This window comes from Electrona antarctica, assembly GCF_951216825.1.
Source record: "Electrona antarctica genome assembly, chromosome: 6".
NCBI classification, from domain to species: Eukaryota; Metazoa; Chordata; class Actinopteri; order Myctophiformes; family Myctophidae; genus Electrona; species Electrona antarctica.
In genome coordinates, this window is record NC_136811.1 from 22829572 (window position 1) to 22850508 (window position 20937).

The window sequence follows — 20937 nt, forward strand, 5'->3', positions numbered from 1 at the left end:
TTTTATTTTGAAAGGAGTTTGCATGACTTAGCTACCTGCGCGACACAGAAGAAGTATTACACAATCAGACAGAGAAGGTGCGGGTTTTGCTGCTGGCTGCAAGCATTTTCTTGTTTGTCTTTTGAGATGGTCATTATAGTTTTAGCACCCCCCTCCGAAGAGGCATAAGGTTGGTACACATGGACTGTGTTTGCTACATGCAATACAACACGTTTTTGGAGCTAAAGGACTATTGATAAAGTGCATTGTTGATTTGTTTACACTTACAGCCTGTTCAGTTTTGGTAGCCTATATGGAAGGATGGTACATGAAAGAAACGTATTTCTGCAGAAAAGGCACATAAGGATAATGCATTAAATCAGAGTTTGGTTTCCTTCTGTAAAGTGTTGAAAATGAAAGGTTAGAATTAGAATTGTACAGGCAAATGAAGGTATTTGTTAACACTGCATTTCATACATTTTAGATAAAAAGGGTCTTTATTTCATGCAATTATATGTACACTTAAAAAGGTTTTTCATTACTTTATGGAGTTAAAAACAGCTGCTAAAAGGGAAAAACGAGTTCATTATAATATGTGCATGGTGATGTTAAAGTCATCAATTAATTTTAAGGTGATTACAGTAATTCAGGAATACAGTAATACTTTTGGAGCTTTCGTGAGCTGCCAATATTGGTACTGTTCTTATGTGAAATTAACATAGTATTTTTTGTTTTGTTTTTACTGTCTTCAGTTCTTACGTTGGTTTATGGATCTCAATAAATTCACTACCATCAGTACAAGTCTTGACCTTCTTTCGGCGGGGACCGCTACAAACCTCCTTTCAGTTCTCCCTTTGGGTCTGTAGTCCCTCTCTAGATAAGAAATATCCACTTGGGCCACAGTCCTGTCTGCCAAGTCAGTGGATTAACACAATCTCCTCATTAAAATATTGTGTCTCTCTCTCTCCTCTCTCTCTCTCTGTGTCCGTCCAACTATATTTTTAGATCCTGGCCAATGCCAGATCTATGGGTCAGATGTTGATCCCAATTTTGGAGCGTCCTAGACCACAGATTACAGATATTCTTTACAGTATTTATTTTTGTATTTAAAAGAGTTTTTCAAAAATAGACAATTGATAAATAGCTGGTCTTTTTTTCACCTATAAACACATGCCCAAAATAGGGACGGCAGGTGAAAACTGGAAAGTGTGTGTATGTATGTATGTATGTATATAAATATATATATATATATATACACACACACACACACACACACACACACACACACACACACACACACACCAGCTGCATAATTGCAGACACAAAAGTCAAATAATGGCAGATATATTGGCCAGACTGATGGGTCTCGATCTACTATTATATTGTGTGTGTGTGTTTCATTCTTTTCTCTATGCCCCATTGATTTGACTCACCAGAATGCATTTACATACCCCAATTAATTATTCACCAGCTCATTTTTACATTTTACAACCCCCCCCCCCCCCCCCCCCCCCTACTCTGTCTCGTCCCTCTGCGTCCTCTCTGTTTATTTTTGTCGTCCGTGAATTCATATTTCTGGGGATTAGACTTGGGAGGATTTGTTTGTTCTTTTCCTGTCGTTGCCTCTGCTGTTCTCAGAGCGTGACGTGAGTGTGTGGCTCAGAACGCCAATCACATGATCATCATCCAGTCGCACGGGAGCGCTGTGCGGTCTGCTTCCAGACCCGTTTCCTGCAATTACTTTGTGTATGACGGCCTGGAATGCCCACACACAAATGCATGCATAAGGAGACAGACGCGCATGTCATGCACACGCACAGATGTGGCCGAGCCTGGGTCTGATTTGTTTGTGGGCTTGTGTGTCTTCATTCACGGTCCCCGTCATGTTGTCATCCAGGGTGTGTAGTCGTGCTCTGACAGTTTGCAGACCAGCCATGTCTTGTTGAAGCCAGTTATTTGTATGCCTCTTCCATGGCGACAGCCATGGCGGAAGGCGTTGTGTTATAAGGGTGTCTGTACATCCGTACGTCCCATTCTCGTGAACGTGAGATTATATGGCATACATGTGGCATAAACATCCACCTGGACTCAAGGATGAACTGATTTTCCTTTGGTGGTAACTGTGAACTCGCCAATGACTTTATACCCTCTAGTTACATTTTGGATACATACATAAAATTATTTAGTTATGGTACGTCAATCAATGTGTGTGTGTGTGTGTGTGTGTGTGTGTGTGTGTGTGTGTGTGTGTGTGTGTGTGTGTGTGTGTGTGTGTGTGTGTGTGTGTGTGTGTGTGTGTGTGTGTGTGTGTGTGTGTGTGTGTGTGTGTGTGTGTGTGTGTGTGTGTGTGTGTGTGTGTGTGTGTGTGTGTGTGTGTGTGTGTGTGTGTGTGTGTGTGTGTGTGTGTGTGTGTGTGCGTGCGCGCGCTAATAAAGTAAGAGCGTGTGACTAAATAATAGATCCATTGGAACACGTGGTCTTTTTTCCATTTCCTGGAATGTAATGTTGTTTTGGACATACTGTACAAGATTATATACTGTACACGACAATACGAGTCAGTACAGACACGGATGTCAACTGGTTAGCGGAGGCATACAACCACAATGCAACTGGTTAGCGGAGGCATACAACCACAATGCAACTGGTTAGCGGAGGCATACAACCACAATGCAACTGGTTAGCGGAGGCATACAACCACAATGCAACTGGTTAGCGGAGGCATACAACCACAATGCAACTGGTTAGCGGAGGCATACAACCACAATGCAACTGGTTAGCGGAGGCATACAACCACAATGCAACTGGTTAGCGGAGGCATACAACCACAATGCAGTATTTAACTGGTTGGCGGAGGCATACTGTACAACCACAATGCAGTATTTAACTGGTTAGCGGAGGCATACTGTACAACCACAATGCAGTATTTAACTGGTTAGCGGAGGCATACTGTACAACCACAATGCAGTATTTAACTGGTTGGCGGAGGCATACTGTACAACCACAATGCAGTATTTAACTGGTTGGCGGAGGCATACTGTACAACCACAATGCAGTATTTAACTGGTTGGCGGAGGCATACTGTACAACCACAATGCAGTATTTAACTGGTTGGCGGAGGCATACTGTACAACCACAATGCAGTATTTTAAAAAGAACTGCGCTGCAGACATTTCACTGTTGGAACATGAACGGATGTCTGCAGATCTCTTTAGGGGGGGATCCCAGTTCCTGTCTCTTGTTCATTTTCACATGTACACCCTGCTATCCTGAGACACGTACAATTCTCTCGCGTACACACACGCGCACGTACCACACACGCTCACACGCACACGCACACGCACACACACACACACTTCCTCCTCATGTAAAGTACCAGCTGTTGCATTGTGAAAGTGTGTTTCTCCCTGTTGTCAGATGTAATGCCTGCTGACTACAGGAGCAGTCCGCCACTCTGAATGGGTGACCCAATTTGACCCATTTTGGTCCATTTGGGTCCATTTTCACCCCATTTTCCTCTGTCTCTCCTCTGTCTCTCCTCTGTCTCTCTGCGGTACAGAGATGGAGAATCATGTTGATTTGTATGGAGTACCATGATGTGTTGTACTGTATACCAAATTCTCAGAATAAATCGACACTGAGAATGTTAGTGTATGGTAATGGAGTAGTTATGTTAGTGTATGGTAATGGAGTAGGTATGTTAGTGTATGGTAATGGAGTAGGTATGTTGGTGTATGGTAATGGAGTAGGTATGTTAGTGTATGGTAATGGAGTAGGTATGTTAGTGTATGGTAATGGAGTAGGTATGTTAGTGTATGGTAATGTAGTAGGTATGTTAGTGTATGGTAATGGATTAGGTATGTTAGTGTATGGTAATGGAGTAGGTATGTTAGTGTATGTTAGTGTATGGTAATGGAGTAGGTAGAATGTTAGTGTATGGTAATGGAGTAGGTAGAATGTTAGTGTATGGTAATGGAGTAGGTAGAATGTTAGTGTATGGTAATGGAGTAGGTATGTTAGTGTATGGTAATGGAGTAGATATGTTAGTGTATGGTAATGGAGTAGGTATGTTAGTGTATGGTAATGGAGTAGGTATGTTAGTGTATGGTAATGGAGTAGGTATGTTAGTGTATGGTAATTGGGTAGGTATGTTAGTGTATGGTAATGGAGTAGGTATGTTAGTGTATGGTAATGGAGTAGGTATGTTAGTGTATGGTAATGGAGTACTAGTAGGTATGTTAGTGTATGGTAATGGAGTAGGTATGTTAGTGTATGGTAATGGAGTAGGTATGTTAGTGTATGGTAATGGAGTAGGTATGTTAGTGTATGGTAATGGAGTAGGTATGTTAGTGTATGGTAATGGAGTAGGTATGTTAGTGTATGGTAATGGAGTAGGTATGTTAGTGTATGGTAATGGAGTACTAGTAGGTATGTTAGTGTATGGTAATGGAGTAGGTAGGTGCAGCACACAATACAACTCATCACATTACACTGTGTGACACATGTCTGTCAGTTAGACCATCACGTTTAAACTTGCTCAAATTGGACTGGTCTATTCGTGCCTGCTTGTACACGTCTGGTGCTGGTATGTGCGAGCATCTGCACGTGCATGCAAGTGTGTAAATGCCCTGGCATGCACGCACATGTGGAAAACGACATGGAAATGCTCTGTTATCTGGCAATGTGTGTGGGCAGATAGATTGTACGTTAGCCCCTACTGTTGCTACAGCTGCACTGCTGGTGGTAGTGGTCCATAGGGAGTGTAGCTAACTGACTAATCCCCAACATGACTGACAGAGAGCCCTGGCCTTGCTCTGCCTTGTCTGTAGCCACGGGGGCTCGCGGTTGTGAAGTCTGTCCCACTCTGGCCCGGGGGGATCAGAAGAAAGTGTTGGAAAACTAGATTCAGTTGAACCGAGATGAGGGAAAGTGCATTGGCTTGGTTACTGTGTGTGTGTGTGTGTGTGTGTGTGTGTGTGTGTGTGTGTGTGTGTGTGTGTGTGTGTGTGTGTGTGTGTGTGTGTGTGTGTGTGTGTGTGTGTGTGTGTGTGTGTGTGTGTGTGTGTGTGTGTGTGTGTGTGTGTGTGTGTGTGTGTGTGTGTGTGTGTGTGTGTGTGTGTGTGTGTGTGTGTGTGTGTGTGTGTGTGTGTGTGTGTGTGTGTGTGTGTGTGTGGTCTGCTGAGTGCGAGTTCTTAAGATGATTCTCAAATTGAGTAAATTCATTCTAGCCGTAGCATCCAGGGAGGCTCATTAAAACACACCGGGACACGGTACAACCCATTGTGAATCCAGGGTCATAGTCAGAAATGCTGTAGTACAGGATAGCTTCTAGTCTTATGAGAAGTCACTGACTGGCCCATCTGTCGCATAGAAAACTTGACTAATCTTCACTGTTGGGATTTTGTCTACTGCCTGTGTTTTTCTTTTTTTTTTATCTGGCAGATAGCACATATTTTTGCAGACAACCCTTGATGCTTTTTATAGTATTGTTTTTTTAGCCCTCTTAACAGATTTCACTTCCCACCAAATCCTATTAAATTGCAATCTCCGTTTGAAGTGGTCCCATTTGCATGAGGAACTCGGGCTGTTAGCCAGTGGCCAGCCACAGTTCCACAACAATAGAACTGTCAAAGAAGTATGCCTTGTGCTGGTTTCCTATCACTCGTACTCGTGGCAGCGGTGGCCGAACGGATAGCGGCGCGGTCTAGATACCGGAAGGTTCCCAGTTCGAATCAGCCGTCCGACACGTTAAAATTACCACCGCTGAAATGCCCTTGAACAAGGCATCAACCACTACGATGAAATGTGTTCTATGAGCAGGGCCTGGCTGGAAACAAGTTCTTGAGCTTAGCCCAGATACCCTGGGTAAATATAGATTTCATTTCATTTCATTTCATTTCATTTCATTTCATTTCACGTATCCTAGCACTCATCTCATCTAGCACCAAGTGGTATACAGAGCAACTGTGCTTTAGGAATATGTTCCCAATTCCATTGAGGTGTACCCAAAGAAAACATTGAAACTAAATTAGGAAAGTAGCAGCCTTTTTTCTGGAGCCTGAACCGAGAGTAAAACTAAAAATGATTCCGAAGGAGCACTGGTCCACATAATTACTGAGGAAACACTGAGGCTGTGTGACAGGGCTACAGGATATGATGTAGGAGGAAAATTAATTAAAAAAACACTACACACTTTGAGTTGTACAAAATGGAAATGAGGAGGAATAGCACTGCGATGTGTCATTCACATTGGTCTTAAAATATTGCTGTTTATCATCATCTTCAAGTCCTTGAATATGTTGGAGCAAGTCCAGGTCTAGAACAAATGCCACCATGTTGACAGATATGACTGGACATTTTACATGTAGGGAAAATATGACTTAATTTGTTTTTCTCTCTCTCCCCCTTCCTCTCTCATTACTCCATCCTGTCTTATCCCCTCTCCTGCCATCTCCCCTCCACTCGTCTATCCTCTCCATCGTTCTGCTCTCCTCCACTGCCTCCAAACAGCCTCATAGACCGCATGCTCCAGAGGGACCCCAAGCGACGAGCGTCTCTGGAGGAGATCGAGAGCCATGCGTGGCTCCAGGGGGTGGACCCCTCTCCCGCCACCAAGTACAACACGCCACTCGTCTCCCACAAGAACCTGTCGGACGAGGAGCACAACAGCATTATCCAGCGCATGGTGCTGGGCGACATCGCCGACCGAGAGGCCATCGTGGAGTAAGTTAACTGCTGATGCTGCATTCATACAAGCACACACACACACACACACACACACACACACACACACACACACACACACACACACACACACACACACACACACACACACACACACACACACGTAAAATACCATTCTAGGGTGTGGTTGGCTGCGGTGGTCACAGTGACACGCATATGAGCTATGCACAGGTATGTGTGCACGTTAACGGCAAGCCTTTCCCTGACACGCATGGCTGTGATGTTTAATTCAACCTCAATGTTGTGCATGTGCCTGTAGCACACAGATGCTGATCAAGATGTTTCAGTCGAGTATCTACTAAATTCATACATGCACACACACAGCGAGCGCATCAAACGCTTGAATGATGCTGGATGGTGATGAAAGAGGATATAGTGGAGTGTGTATGTGTTGATTTAACTAAAACATTTACATGATATATATTTGAAAGGCTTGTCCGCAGTGTACGTGCAGATCTGTACAATTACAGTGATGGCAATCTCCCTCATGCTATGCATTTTGAAATCCAGCCAAACTGGTTCGTTCTCTCTCTCTCTCTCTCTCTGCTGACCTGTTATAATCTGTATGACATGCCATAAGAGAGCTGCCAGCAGGCCAGAATACATCTTCAATCATTGACTACATTGTCACATGTATTATAAAAAAACATGACTTTCATTAGCTTAAGAGGCTAAATCTGATTTTTAGAATAGCAGTGATGCGTGGTTACTTGCTAAAGTGGCCGGCAGAGAAGACAAAACTACCAGTCATAGCTACAATGTTTGTTTGTTGACTGGTTAATTTTCCCAGTATATTTGTGACATTAAAAGTAGGGTGTAGCAGATGTAACAAGGTACTGAGTGGTGTGTGGGTCTTTTTAAGTATATAAAAAAAGAAGGAATAAAAAAAGGTAAAAAATGTGCGTTCTATGCCGGTACATTCATGGCCATACCCATGACATTATGCAACTTAAGTGTTGTTTGCAGAAATTGCAGTAAAGGAATACTGCTAAAATATGCCCGTCTTGTCTTTACAGCAACTGTTCCAATTAGTTTCCTACTTCTAACGATGACTTTGTGATCTCATGACTCCCCAGCTCTGCATTGGCTTCCAATCAAAGGAGGATTGCATTTAAAATGCTTCTAATGACGTTATTCCGTTCGCTACTGTCGGGGAAGAAACCTCTCATATCTCAAATGTTCAACATATCTCTGTAGGGTGGAAACCGAGTGGCGCGCTATGAACTTGTAGGTCTGCTATTTTTGAAAAATCGTTAAATTGTGCCTCAAATCTTTCAGAAAATTGTCATGATTTAGAATTTTTTTATTTTATTTTGACGTCAGGCCTGAATGGGTTAACCAGGATTCAAATTTGATAGTAGCAGATCTACAAGCTCGAGCTTGTGGATCAGCTAATTTTGATGCTTTTGTGTGATGCTGTAATATGATGAAAAAAAACAAAAGAGCTTGTGACTAAATCACTACATTGGAGATTGGACCCATTTGATTCAATTATTAACAAACCGTTTTGGGCATCCATCAGCGACATAATACTCTGTGGTTGCTCTAGTCTGCACAACCCAGGCACATCCTCCATCAGATCATTGAATTGCTGATCCTATATGAACCCCATTTGGTTATTTGAGCAAAAATGGAGGTGCATTTGCTGTTCTGGCTCCTTGGTTATGGAACAGTCTCCCCCTGGGGGTCAAGTCGGCAAACTGTGGAGTGTGTTAAATCACTATTAAGCCCTATTTTCTTGCTAAGGCGTCTTATTGATGTTTTGATTGTTCTGGGTTTTTTTTTGTCCTATCTAAGCATGTGTTTTTACTTACTGTAGCACTTTCTATCTCATTTTTCAAAAATGTTATGTAGGCTACAGTATTTACCTAACAGTGAATGCTTAAATTAATTGGTTCATTAAATTGTTAATTTTTAGGCTGTGAATATAATAATACCGTATAAGAATACCATTTATTAAAAAGTGAGCAGTTCAACAATCTTAACTCATTCACCAGCCACGGCCTACTCCAAGTGCCTAAAAAAATGGCATCTACAAATTCGGTGAAGCAGCTTTTTGCTTCTACGGACTGACGTCCTGGAACTCCCACTCCCATTTTTATGTTTTTGTCTTATGCTATTGTTGACTTTACTTTTTACTTTTTTTTTTACTTTACTATTTTTATGTTTTCTTGTACTTTATTTGTTTTGTAAATCATTCCTTCCTTGTCATTCCTTACTGGCCTACCGGCATGTGCACTTAAGCCTCTCCAACTGATCCACAATGCCGCAGCTCGCTTGGTCTTCAACCAGAAAAAATTCTCACACGTCTCCCCCCTTCTCCGCTCCCTCCATTGGCTCCCGGTCGCTACTCGCACAGTATACAAAACTCTGATGCTGGCATTCAAAGCAACCAAAGGTATGGCCTTTGGTACGCAGCCAACGCTGGGAAGCTGGAAGTACCTTCACTAAAAACGCCGGGACAACGCTCCACACGTCCCAAACGCTTCTTCCTTCTGGCTCCAAAACTATGGAATGCACTTCCCATTACAATCAGAACATAACATCCCAATTCTTCCGACACGCTAAATGGAGTGTGTGTGTGTGTGTGTGTGTGTGTGTGTGTGTGTGTGTGTGTGTGTGTGTGTGTGTGTGTGTGTGTGTGTGTGTGTGTGTGTGTGTGTGTGTGTGTGTGTGTGTGTGTGTGTGTGTGTGTGTTCTACACAGAAGCTACTGTATGATCAAGCTTGTGTAATCCCATGAGACGGTAGTAGTGCTAAACTGTGCATTTGTATCTCTTTTACAAGCTTGGCTTTGAGCATCAATCATTGATGAGATGTGTGAAGAACATGAATTGGTTGTGCTATATTCTGTCTGACATTGTCATTGTCATGCTGTATCTGTATTATATTCTACTTGGTGTAATACTATTGAAAATATATATTTTACAGGTTACACAATAATATATGGAAAATGTCTGAACAAAGACAAACTGTCTGGAGTGCATGGTGACTAATTGACTATAAACTACAATATAACACTGTCCTCATAATGTATGCAACTGTTGGCATCAGTGCTGATCTACAAGCTTGCAATGCAACATTTGGTGTAGACAGAAAAAAGCGGTCATAGTTCAGAGCCACCTCGGGTCCAGTTTATAAAGTTTAGAAGCTTTAAGTGTTTTAGAAGACGTAGAGAAATTGTTGGGCTGCAGTGGCTCAGGGCGTAGATGCCAGCCCATCTTGGAATCGTAAGGTTCCTGGTTAGATACCCGGCTCCATGTATGTGCCTTGCATGGTTGTCTGCTATCGATGTCTGAATTAATGTGTGTACTTGTAGTCCGGCAGCAGATAGGCTTCTTTTGTTTAAAGTGGGACATTTGGTATATAGTCTTTTTTATTGGCCTAAAATATTGTCTATATACATACATATGCACACAAAACACTCCTTGGGCTAAAACGGCCATAGACGTCATGACAAATGTGCTGAGGTCAGTACCTTTTGGGCACATTTGGGCAAGTGGCTATGGCTGTTTTTAGCCCAAGGAGTGTATTTTGTGCAAAACGAATGCTTGGATTAGATTCAGAATCATGAAAACCCCCTAGTTTGACATGTCACATGCTACTTAAAGCATAAGGAAAGTTTGACATTTTTGACATTTTTTCCTGCCATAGGATGTTAATGGGAGGGTCACAAGAAACCCCTTTAAAATAATGCTCAATACTGACAGCCAGTCAGGAAGTGGATTCATGAATGAATGTATGTATATAGACAATATTTTAGGCCAATAAAAAAATACTATATACCAAATTCCCCACCCGTCCACCTCAGCTGCCGGACTATTGTACTGTACTGGGTGAATGAAATGTACTGTACTGGGTGAATGAAAGCTTTGCATAAAGGCGCTATTTACCAATTGCTATTTTGTTACTATATATCATGATAATACAGCGGAGGAGGTGTATCAATTAAAGCTGTTTAACACACCGCCAGCGGGAGAGAATGTGTTGCTTGGATACAGTAGGGATATGCAATTAGTTCTTTGTAGGATCGCTCTTCTCCTTGGCATGTTACAGTGCGTTCATCTTCATTGCCGGTCGTTGAATGCCCTGGGTAACTGGATGAATAACCAATGATGAAATAATCTCCATAGGATGGCTGTGGTCTGTGGGCAGGGTTGGGTTTCCAATTCCAAATCATTGTTTAAGCTTGCATGATTGTTGTGACATTATTTTGGTGGAATCTAGACTCAAGAGCATCAGACCCCAAAATGTAGTGGTTAGATAATTAGACAGCTGAAATGTTTTTACACTGCCTTGTCAAGTCAGCAAACTGTGGAGTGTGTTAATGCCTGAAGAAGGCCGAAACATTATGACTCTGAACGCTATGACTCTTATTTAATAATAAAACTCTTGAACCAGCAAGTGGCGGTGTGCAGGTCTCTCCTCCTTCTCCAAACGTTTGCTGCTCTGCCAGGACCTATACGCACCTGCTGTAAAATGAAACCGGGTGTGTGGAAGTCATCTCTCTAATAAATACACTGCCTTGTCTGACATCACAGTGGCATGGCATGCGCATATTAGTGAGTTACATAACAGCATTCTACTGGCCCCACCCATGTGACCTAAGTGGTCACTGATGGGTGGGCTGTGAACGCTTTTGAGATTTTCATGTGGGCCCTGATCCAGAAAAGGTTGTGGGGGGGACCTCTGATCTAAACTAAATCACTTCCTTCCACGTTGCTGCTGTTGTGACATACAGTATGTGTTCTCTATGTATGGTGTTGTGACATACAGTATGTGTTCTCTATGTATGGTGTTGTGACATACAGTATGTGTTCTCTATGTATGGTGTTGTGACATACAGTATGTGTTCTCTATGTATGGTGTTGTGACATACAGTATGTGTTCTCTATGTATGGTGTTGTGACATACAGTATGTGTTCTCTATGTATGGTGTTGTGACATCTGCTCTGCTAGTGGCTTTCCTCCTGTGGTTTTGGTTGTAGTGGTACAGGAGCCAAATCACTTCAGTTTAAGTGCCAGGGACGTTAAGACGAGCCCGTTTTCACTATGTCCTGAGTGCCAGGGACGTTAAGGCGAGCAACATTTTTTTTATATATAAATATTTTTTTTTTGTATTTTTTTTTTAAATCCATGTTTTTGAAAATTCCTCTAATCTGGTGATCAGGTTATGACATGCACATTACATGCACAATAGAATTACATTTTCTTTCTTTTATTTATAATGGAAAAAGTGGCACCCAGGACCAAAACAGGTGTCCACCCCCTGGCACCCAAAGAGTTAAAACATAGGGATTTTTATCGGAAAGACTTCTCATAATGTAGAATTTTGAAAATGTATCGTTTGATTCTCACTGCACTTATATTTTAGACATGTTATCGTGTTTCTTTTTATTCTGTGGCTGATTTGATTACATTGTAATGTAAATTACTTTGTAACCTTGTTTTGATCAGTGGTTTTCGGTTTTAATATTGACCCATTTAGACCGGGAACCCCTATACGTTACATAACTATACCTTTCAATCCGGGAACCCCTTGTTGTTGCCATGTACAGCAACATACATTTTTACAATTTTTGTAATAAATATTTGAAGCTTTGCAGAAAACTTACGTCAGTATGGCTTTTTTGGTCTAAATGCGGAGGATGTAACATGGACCCGTCTTTGATATTATAATGAACAGCTAGCATGACTGAATACCAAAGTGAGAGCAGTGGTTGTCCTTGCTGTAAAGGTTTTAAGACGCTAGACTGTAGTGTATACCTAGCTATCCGCCCGCCATTGCCTGTACATACAGTACCTCCCATGATGCAATGTTTTTCTTCTATCGTGGGGAAACCCTCACTCGCTCTGTGGTGTTGTGATACAGTAGTTCTCTTGTTGCATTGGCATTTTCTCAGAAATCTATTCTATCTATCTATAACTATTACAACCACATCACAGCACCATAACATCAGTGTTGTTCCGCGATGTTAAGAGCATAGTCATAGTGACATTTAGTTGTTTCTCTCGCGTGGCTCCCTTGAGACCAACGAGCTATGACCGCGTCACACAGCCCCAGAAGGTTTCTCATTCTGTGGTGCTGGTGACAGTAATTATGACATTCAGTAGTCAAGTCTTGTGTCATTGCCTGGAAGAATGACCCTCTGCACAGCCAACTAGCCACTCTCTGCATTTCACTATTTCTTGAACCACATTAAAGGAGAAATCCACACCAAAACACGTGCCCTGAATCAGCCTATAATCCCAACATACATGTTTAATAGATACCCCCTGTTCTCCATTTTCCCCACCCCTCCCACAGTGAAATGCAGCTAGAATGGTAGAAAGCTAGTTGTGTGTGGTTTTTTTTAAAGGAATGGTCTTGTCAGGAAGTAGTCCTGACAGTACTCACACATGCACCGTTTGTCACCAGCCAGCTGCCGTTCATACAGAACCGGGCCGGGCCTTTCAGTCATTGCTCCGACAACGACAACCTACCTCAAACCATAACCGCAAGCACGGAGCAGCGCAAGTTCGCCAACCTTAACGCATGTTAGCCAACCTTAATCCGGTTGTTTTCCGCAAGTCGGACCAATGACAGGAAAGGGGGTGGGAGCAATAAGCTATGCTTCTTCTCACTCCTTTTGAATTTGCTTTTTTTATTATTTTGTACTGCTTGTTATTCTGACGTTTCTGTTTATATTGTTTTTAAAATTGCTTTATTCAAATAAACATTTTCAATCAATCAATCAATGACTGGTTGGAAAAGCGTACGCACCCCAATTTTCAGGCCTGTTGAGTTCATTCTGCATTCAATGTGTGCGATCCTTGTGTGTCCTTATAATCATCCCAATGTATTTTGATATGCATTATCCCACTGTTGTGTTATTTCAGAGCCCTCGAGACCAACAAATACAACCACATCACAGCCACATACTACCTGCTAGCAGAGAGGATCTTAAGGGAGAAGCAAGAGGAGGTGGTTCAGACACGCTCCAACAGCCCTAGTAACATCAAGGCACAATTCAGGTAACGCACACAACGGAATGGTCGGACCCCCATATTTCATATTGCTTTTCTAAGTACCCAAAGTCACTTTACATAAATAAATGTAAACAAGCAAAATGGAAGTTCACCCATCATTTATGACCACAACATAAAAACACCAGAATAATGAATAATGATAATCAATAGAGAATTTAATGGAACGTGTTTGTTATGATATGGTAAGGTGGGCTGTGTGCATTATGATGTGTAGGCCAGGGCTTGGCTCAGCAGGGAGGACATACGTTTCAGTTTGTATATTAACCACATCAATTCTAGAGTCCTTGCTAGTTATTAAATACTGTCACTAATTACTGTAAGACGAGTCCAGGATGAACACATCAAAATACATCACCGAAGGGGGCGCTTGCCGTTTAAAGAAACTTCAGAAATGATAGCCCAACTAATCATGATAGAATGGGGAAAGAATCAAAGAATTGATCAAATTCTACTTTCCCTTGTGTATGGCAATTCTGTTGAGGCTTTGAGACGATGGAAAAAAGTTATCAAGTTTTGTGAATAATGCTGATATCATTCATTTAAATATGACAACTTTTACCATTGACTGCTTTCTGCAAGCGTCAAATGCGCTCTGTTGGTGACTGTGAGTTGGTGACTGTCACGTGCAATAAAGCATGTATGCGGATGCGCACCTGGTTGGTTCTTAAGCTGAATGGGTAGAGACTAGGCCGTCTGGAGTTCCCCGGTTTGCCTCCCTGGCCCGTCTATATGGAAGTGTCCCAAAGCACTTAATCACAACAGTCCCCCCGGGTGCTCATCATAGCCGTCTGAGCAGCCATCAGCTGAATGAAACTGAACTTCTACCGTGGTACTAACAAAGGTCTGAAGAGAAGGAAGAAGTCTGCACACAGTTTTGAATGCTGCCAAAGGTATACTTGACGAAGGCCACAGAGGCCTAAACGTGTGTTTTTACCGCTTTGGTAATACTTTTTTTTGGGAAGCATTCAAACGATGTGCAGAGTGCAGACTTCCTCCTTCTCTTCAGTTTATCTCTTTTGTTCGAGCATCCATTGAGTTTTCTTGGATGTGCGTGCACCTCCTGACCACTAACAAACGTCTCCCTTAACTCAAGACTGGTTTAGAACTCAAAAGGCATTATTCCCATGACTGTCCTCGCTGTGATCAGTTTTTAGTTTTACTCCCTGTGCCCACCGGGCTCAAGAAAAGAGAGAAAGGAGGAAGCAGGGCGGCAGTAAATGGAATCTGGACCTTTTCCTCTGTCTGCATCTTTGACTATCATTGATCTTAAAAGGCAGAGGCAGAGAGTGCAGTGTACACTACAGTTATAAAAGGAAATAAGAAGAAGAATGAGGAACAAATAAGGAAGAGAGGAGCACGGCAATCTCCAGCAGGCTGACCTCATGATCTAAAACCTACAGTAGTTTTATCACTCCCCTCCCCCAATGAAGAATGAAATGGAATGAAGAGAGCCGAGAGGGCCCTGGTACATCTCCCTTCAGTGTGGATTACTAACAAAGAGAAAAGGAAAATTAGAGTGGAGTAAAATGTGACCCAGCTCCAAGTAGAAAACGCATGCTTCGTAGCAGTTTCCAAGTACCTGTCCAGCTGTCCTACAGTAGGGTTAGACACATGTACAGTACTGTTTCTTGTCCTATTCATCTGGTCTTATTTGAGGGTGGATTATTGTGATAGCACCGTCCGACATGCTTCTTCTCAAACATAGTACTCTCTATATACAATAACAGTAAGTGTTCATTTAACTCCGACAGTGTGGCCTTCTGTACATCTTTTCAATTAGTTAGACAAGTTCAATTAACATGTCAGATATCACTGTAGCCGATCTACAAGTTCACAATGTGTCGCATCGTGACTGGCTTCAGTTTATACTTTAATCTTTAATACACAGATGGCTGTCAGCTGTCACTAGTTAAAGTGATTAAAAACGTCTTGGAGAGGACTGGCTATATAGTGTAGAATGATAACAAACATCCATGCATGTTTTGGGGGGAGTACCGGATAGTGGCTCGATAACTTCCAACTGGATTGCATTTCCCTCACCCTCTGTATCCCTTCACTTTCCTGTCTTTTGACTCTTGTGTCTAAATTAGGCTAAAATAAAAGAAGTTCCCCCCCCATCCATCAATCTGTGCAGGTTTCTGTAAAGGAAAGAGAAAAGGAAGCGGGAGACTTGTGTCTGTCTAGCAGGGAAGACTTGTGATGTTGAACTCCGGTGGAACTCCCTCCACAGAGCTATGTTCAGTAGAGGCATGCAGACAGACTCAACATGTACAGTGGGGCTGGGTAATTAACTGAAAATATATTCCAACAGACATTTTGAACCAAAAAACGATTTAATGTTGCCAATGTAGGTTAATCGATTTATTTTTATTTTTATATAAAAAATAACCACTTAAGCCCTGTATTATACTTTGTACAATGGTGGCAGATCTGCTATATATTGTTTTTTTTAATAGTTAAGTTATCACCCAGCCCTAATATACAGCAAGGTAGAACTGAGAGAAAGAGAGAATGTCCCTCTGCATTGTAGTGTTTGTCAAAGGGAATGAAGGAGAAAGAATCCAACTGAGAACCAGAAGTCAAAATGTAAAATTATTCGTAAATGAGGCAAAAGTTTAACATAATCGTGATATTTATTTGAATTCATATATTGCCCAGCCCTAATGTACTGTATTTGTGTGTGTGACACTGGTGTGTGTGTTGAGCTAATGAGGATTTGTTGTGCGGACTGCAGTGTCGCAGAGGGACCAACTCTGTCTCACTGTTTGTTTACAGCTCTTCTCTGTCAACACAAACCTTCCAGAAGCAGTTTGCTGAGCTGCATAATCAAATTCGCCCACTGGCACAAACAACAAAGACCAACCGATGTTCAAATACCTTACCGCTTTGATGCCTGTTTTTAACACGGCTCATTTCAGAGTCCCCAAAATTCCATAGGGTCACCTGGTGATTTCCATTCTAAAATTCCAGATAAAGTCAGCACATCAGTTATGAATACCATACCTGTACATTTATGGAAAGCTCAATTTATATGTGCAGAATAAAAATACAGAATGCAAATAGAGGTACTGTGCCTAGTCTCAAAACAGCCAAGAAATTTGTTTTAGAAATAAGTGAGGTAATTTGTGTGTCGGTTCTGCTAACAAATGTTCCATGAAATGACACTCATGAGTGAGAGAGATTATTTATAGAATTCCCAGGACATTCTTCCATCCTGTCGGTGGCTGTTGGACTGTTAGTCAGGACATTCTTCCATCCTGTCGGTGGCTGTTGGACTGTTAGACAGGACATTCTTCCGTCCTGTCGGTGGCTGTTGGACTGTTAGTCAGGTTATTGTGCCATCCTGTCGGTGGCTGTTGGACTGTTAGTCATTCTTCCATCCTGTCGGTGGCTGTTGGACTGTTAGTCATTCTTCCATCCTGTCGGTGGCTGTTGGACTGTTAGTCAGGTTATTGTGCCATCCTGTCGGTGGCTGTTGGACTGTTAGTCATTCTTCCATCCTGTCGGTGGCTGTTGGACTGTTAGTCAGGTTATTCTTCCATCCTGTCGGTGGCTGTTGGACTGTTAGTCATTCTTCCATCCTGTCGGTGGCTGTTGGACTGTTAGTCAGGTTATTCTTCCATCCTGTCGGTGGCTGTTGGACTGTTAGTCAGGTTATTCTTCCATCCTGTCGGTGGCTGTTGGACTGTTAGTCAGGTTATTGTCCTGTCGGTGGCTGTTGGACTGTTAGTCAGGTTATTCTTCCATCCTGTCGGTGGCTGTTGGACTGTTAGTCAGGTTATTCTTCCATCCTGTCGGTGGCTGTTGGACTGTTAGTCAGGTTATTCTTCCATCCTGTCGGTGGCTGTTGGACTGTTAGACAGGTCATTCTTCCATCCTGTCGGTGGCTGTTGGACTTTTAGTCAGGTTATTCTTCCATCCTGTCGGTGGCTGTTGGACTGTTAGTCAGGTTATTGTGCCATCCTGTCGGTGGCTGTTGGACTGTTAGTCATTCTTCCATCCTGTCGGTGGCTGTTGGACTGTTAGTCATTCTTCCATCCTGTCGGTGGCTGTTGGACTGTTATTCTTCCATCCTGTCGGTGGCTGTTGGACTGTTAGTCAGGACATTCTTCCATCCTGTCGGTGGCTGTTGGACTGTTATTCTTCCATCCTGTCGGTGGCTGTTGGACTATTAGTCAGGTTATTATTCTTCCATCCTGTCGGTGGCTGTTGGACTGTTAGTCATTCTTCCATCCTGTCGGTGGCTGTTGGACTGTTAGTCATTCTTCCATCCTGTCGGTGGCTGTTGGACTGTTAGTCAGGTTATTGTGCCATCCTGTCGGTGGCTGTTGGACTGTTAGTCATTCTTCCATCCTGTCGGTGGCTGTTGGACTGTTAGTCATTCTTCCATCCTGTCGGTGGCTGTTGGACTGTTATTCTTCCATCCTGTCGGTGGCTGTTGGACTGTTAGTCAGGACATTCTTCCATCCTGTCGGTGGCTGTTGGACTGTTATTCTTCCATCCTGTCGGTGGCTGTTGGACTGTTAGTCAGGACATTCTTCCATCCTGTCGGTGGCTGTTGGACTGTTAGTCAGGTTATTATTCTTCCATCCTGTCGGTGGCTGTTGGACTGTTAGTCATTCTTCCATCCTGTCGGTGGCTGTTGGACTGTTAGTCATTCTTCCATCCTGTCGGTGGCTGTTGGACTGTTAGTCATTCTTCCATCCTGTCGGTGGCTGTTGGACTGTTAGTCATTCTTCCATCCTGTCGGTGGCTGTTGGACTGTTAGTCAGGTTATTCTTCCATCCTGTCGGTGGCTGTTGGACTGTTAGTCAGGTTATTCTTCCATCCTGTCGGTGGCTGTTGGACTGTTAGTCAGGTTCTTCCATCCTGTCGGTGGCTGTTGGACTGTTAGTCAGGTTATTCTTCCATCCTGTCGGTGGCTGTTGGACTGTTAGTCATTCTTCCATCCTGTCGGTGGCTGTTGGACTGTTAGTCAGGTTCTTCCATCCTGTCGGTGGCTGTTGGACTGTTAGTCAGGTTATTCTTCCATCCTGTCGGTGGCTGTTGGACTGTTAGTCAGGTCATTCTTCCATCCTGTCGGTGGCTGTTGGACTGTTAGTCAGGTTATTGTGCAAGGAGAGAAAAGACACAATCTTCCAGCATAAGTTTGCAGTAAATTATAATGGTATTCAGTTGACTAATCTGCTTTGCCAACTCCATTTCTCTTCTTAGAAAATTTGGCAAGTTGGCAGACTGCAGACTTTAATTAGTGCATTGCTCAGTGTTGTTGAATAGAGGTGCTTTTTTGTTGTTGACAATAGCAACACAGACAGTTGGGTCTTTGTGTAGCAGGCTTATCTACTTAAGGGAATGTCTGTCTGTCTGTCTGTGCTCCTCACTCGCTGCACCAATGGCTCTGCATTTGCGCCTTTATGGAGGTCTTCTCAGTTTATCAAACTGTACGCTGTTTATTAGTGTTTAATGCCTGTTGCGTTGCACCATTATCAGTTTCCTATCAAATGTAGTTGCCTTCCGTTTCTATCAAATTTTGTTCACTTCGGGCTGTAACTGCGCATGTTGTTTACAAATGGAGCAGGAGTCGGAATACGGGTGTGTGCAACACAACGTGCGCATGTCCGCTGACAGGTCGCAAGCACGTGTGTGTGTGTCGTGTGCTAACCGCGTTAGCATGATTACTAATGCACAATCTCTTGAACAAGGCGTGTGTGTGTGTGTGTGTGTGTGTGTGTGTGTGTGTGTGTGTGTGTGTGTGTGTGTGTGTGTGTGTGTGTGTGTGTGTGTGTGTGTGTGTGTGTGTGTGTGTGTGTGTGTGTGTGTGTGTGTGGCAGAGCTTTGCTTGCTTCGTGGCCACTTGGGGGTCCACGGACCTCCTGCCTCATAAGGCAAGGCGTATATGCCGCTATGCTATGATCCATCTTTGAACGAGTAAGGACTAGTACTAAATAAAGCAGAGCCTGGGTATGACTTGCAATTGAAATGACACCAAATCTATTGGGCAGATTAGACGGATGAGATTATATTTAGTGACACTAGGCTTCATTTCTTGATCTCTTTAGAAATCATATCAGCATTTATGTTTCACATTTCTACATTAATGTAAAAGACACTCAGGGTCTTCCTGTTTACAGATAGTATTGAGAGTTAAAGGTATGAGTTATTGCCGGTTTGATTGGTCCGTACAACGGAAATGTGCACAGTAAGAGTTTTCCCAAAGGGACATTTTAGTGTAAATGAAGCTAAGCTCTATAGCCAAAGTGCAGATAAAAATATATATAAAATATTAAATTTGATTGAATACTATTTTTAAGATTGTATTGACTCTGTCTCGTCTCTCTGTCCTCTGTGTAGGCAGTCGTGGCCCACCAGAGTGGACATGCACCAGGACATAGAAGACAGCCTGGCAGCCTCCTCCATCTCCCATGGCGGGGGTCCACAGTCCCCGGCCCGCAGTGCAGAGAACCTGCTCAATGGACACCGCTCCAAGGGCCTGATGGAGCTGGGGAGAAGAGAGGAGAGCACCACAACAGACTCTGCAGTACAGCCAGCACAGGTGCTCTTATTTTGGCATTTGTCTTTTTTAATCCATTTGTTCAAAATTATTTTACCTTTTTGTTTTAGGGAATGACCACATTTATTTATTTATTGCACATTTTAAAAAGAACAAATGAAGCAACAACAGCATAATAGTGGGTTGTGAAGGTGAGATTTAGAAAACCCTGTGGGGTTTAAAGTTAATCTCACCTCATTTAGCAACAAAAATACAATAGAAATGGGAAAGTAATCAGAAAAATGAAAGCAAATATATAACATGGAAAGAAGGTATGAATGAAAAAACAAAGACATTTTATGCAGTGTTTCAATGATCTGATGAGACAAAAGTCAACAAGATTTTTTGGTTGCTCATGTTTTTGGGCAAATTTGTCTGATCAGCTTTTCTCTGGTTCCAGGGAGCCTGTGCCTTGGGCTCTGCTGCTGGCTCTAGTTCTGCACCCCACAGGGGCACCACACCCTCCATTACAGCCAAGCAGCGAACATGTCTGTTCAGGTGGGCCACATTGAAATGTTTCTGCTTTTTTGGTCATTTTTAACTTGATTAAATTATAAGGTTTTGAGTTTTATGATGATCAGAAGTATCCAATTGACGTGTCAAGATCTTTAGGTGTCAGTGAATGAATGAATCCGTCAT

The 20937-nt window shown here is 42.7% G+C and overlaps 1 protein-coding gene across 1 annotated transcript in view; it reads left to right on the top strand.

Annotated features, from left to right (window-relative positions):
* The window catches only part of snrka (SNF related kinase a), a 61479-nt gene that overhangs the window by 35342 nt on the left and 5200 nt on the right, over positions 1-20937 (top strand). Inside the window, exons 4-7 of the mRNA XM_079503503.1 lie at positions 6487-6699; positions 13599-13733; positions 20100-20301; positions 20699-20796. Coding sequence (XP_079359629.1) covers positions 6487-6699; positions 13599-13733; positions 20100-20301; positions 20699-20796 — 648 coding nt within the window. The remainder of the gene's footprint in view (positions 1-6486; positions 6700-13598; positions 13734-20099; positions 20302-20698; positions 20797-20937) is intronic.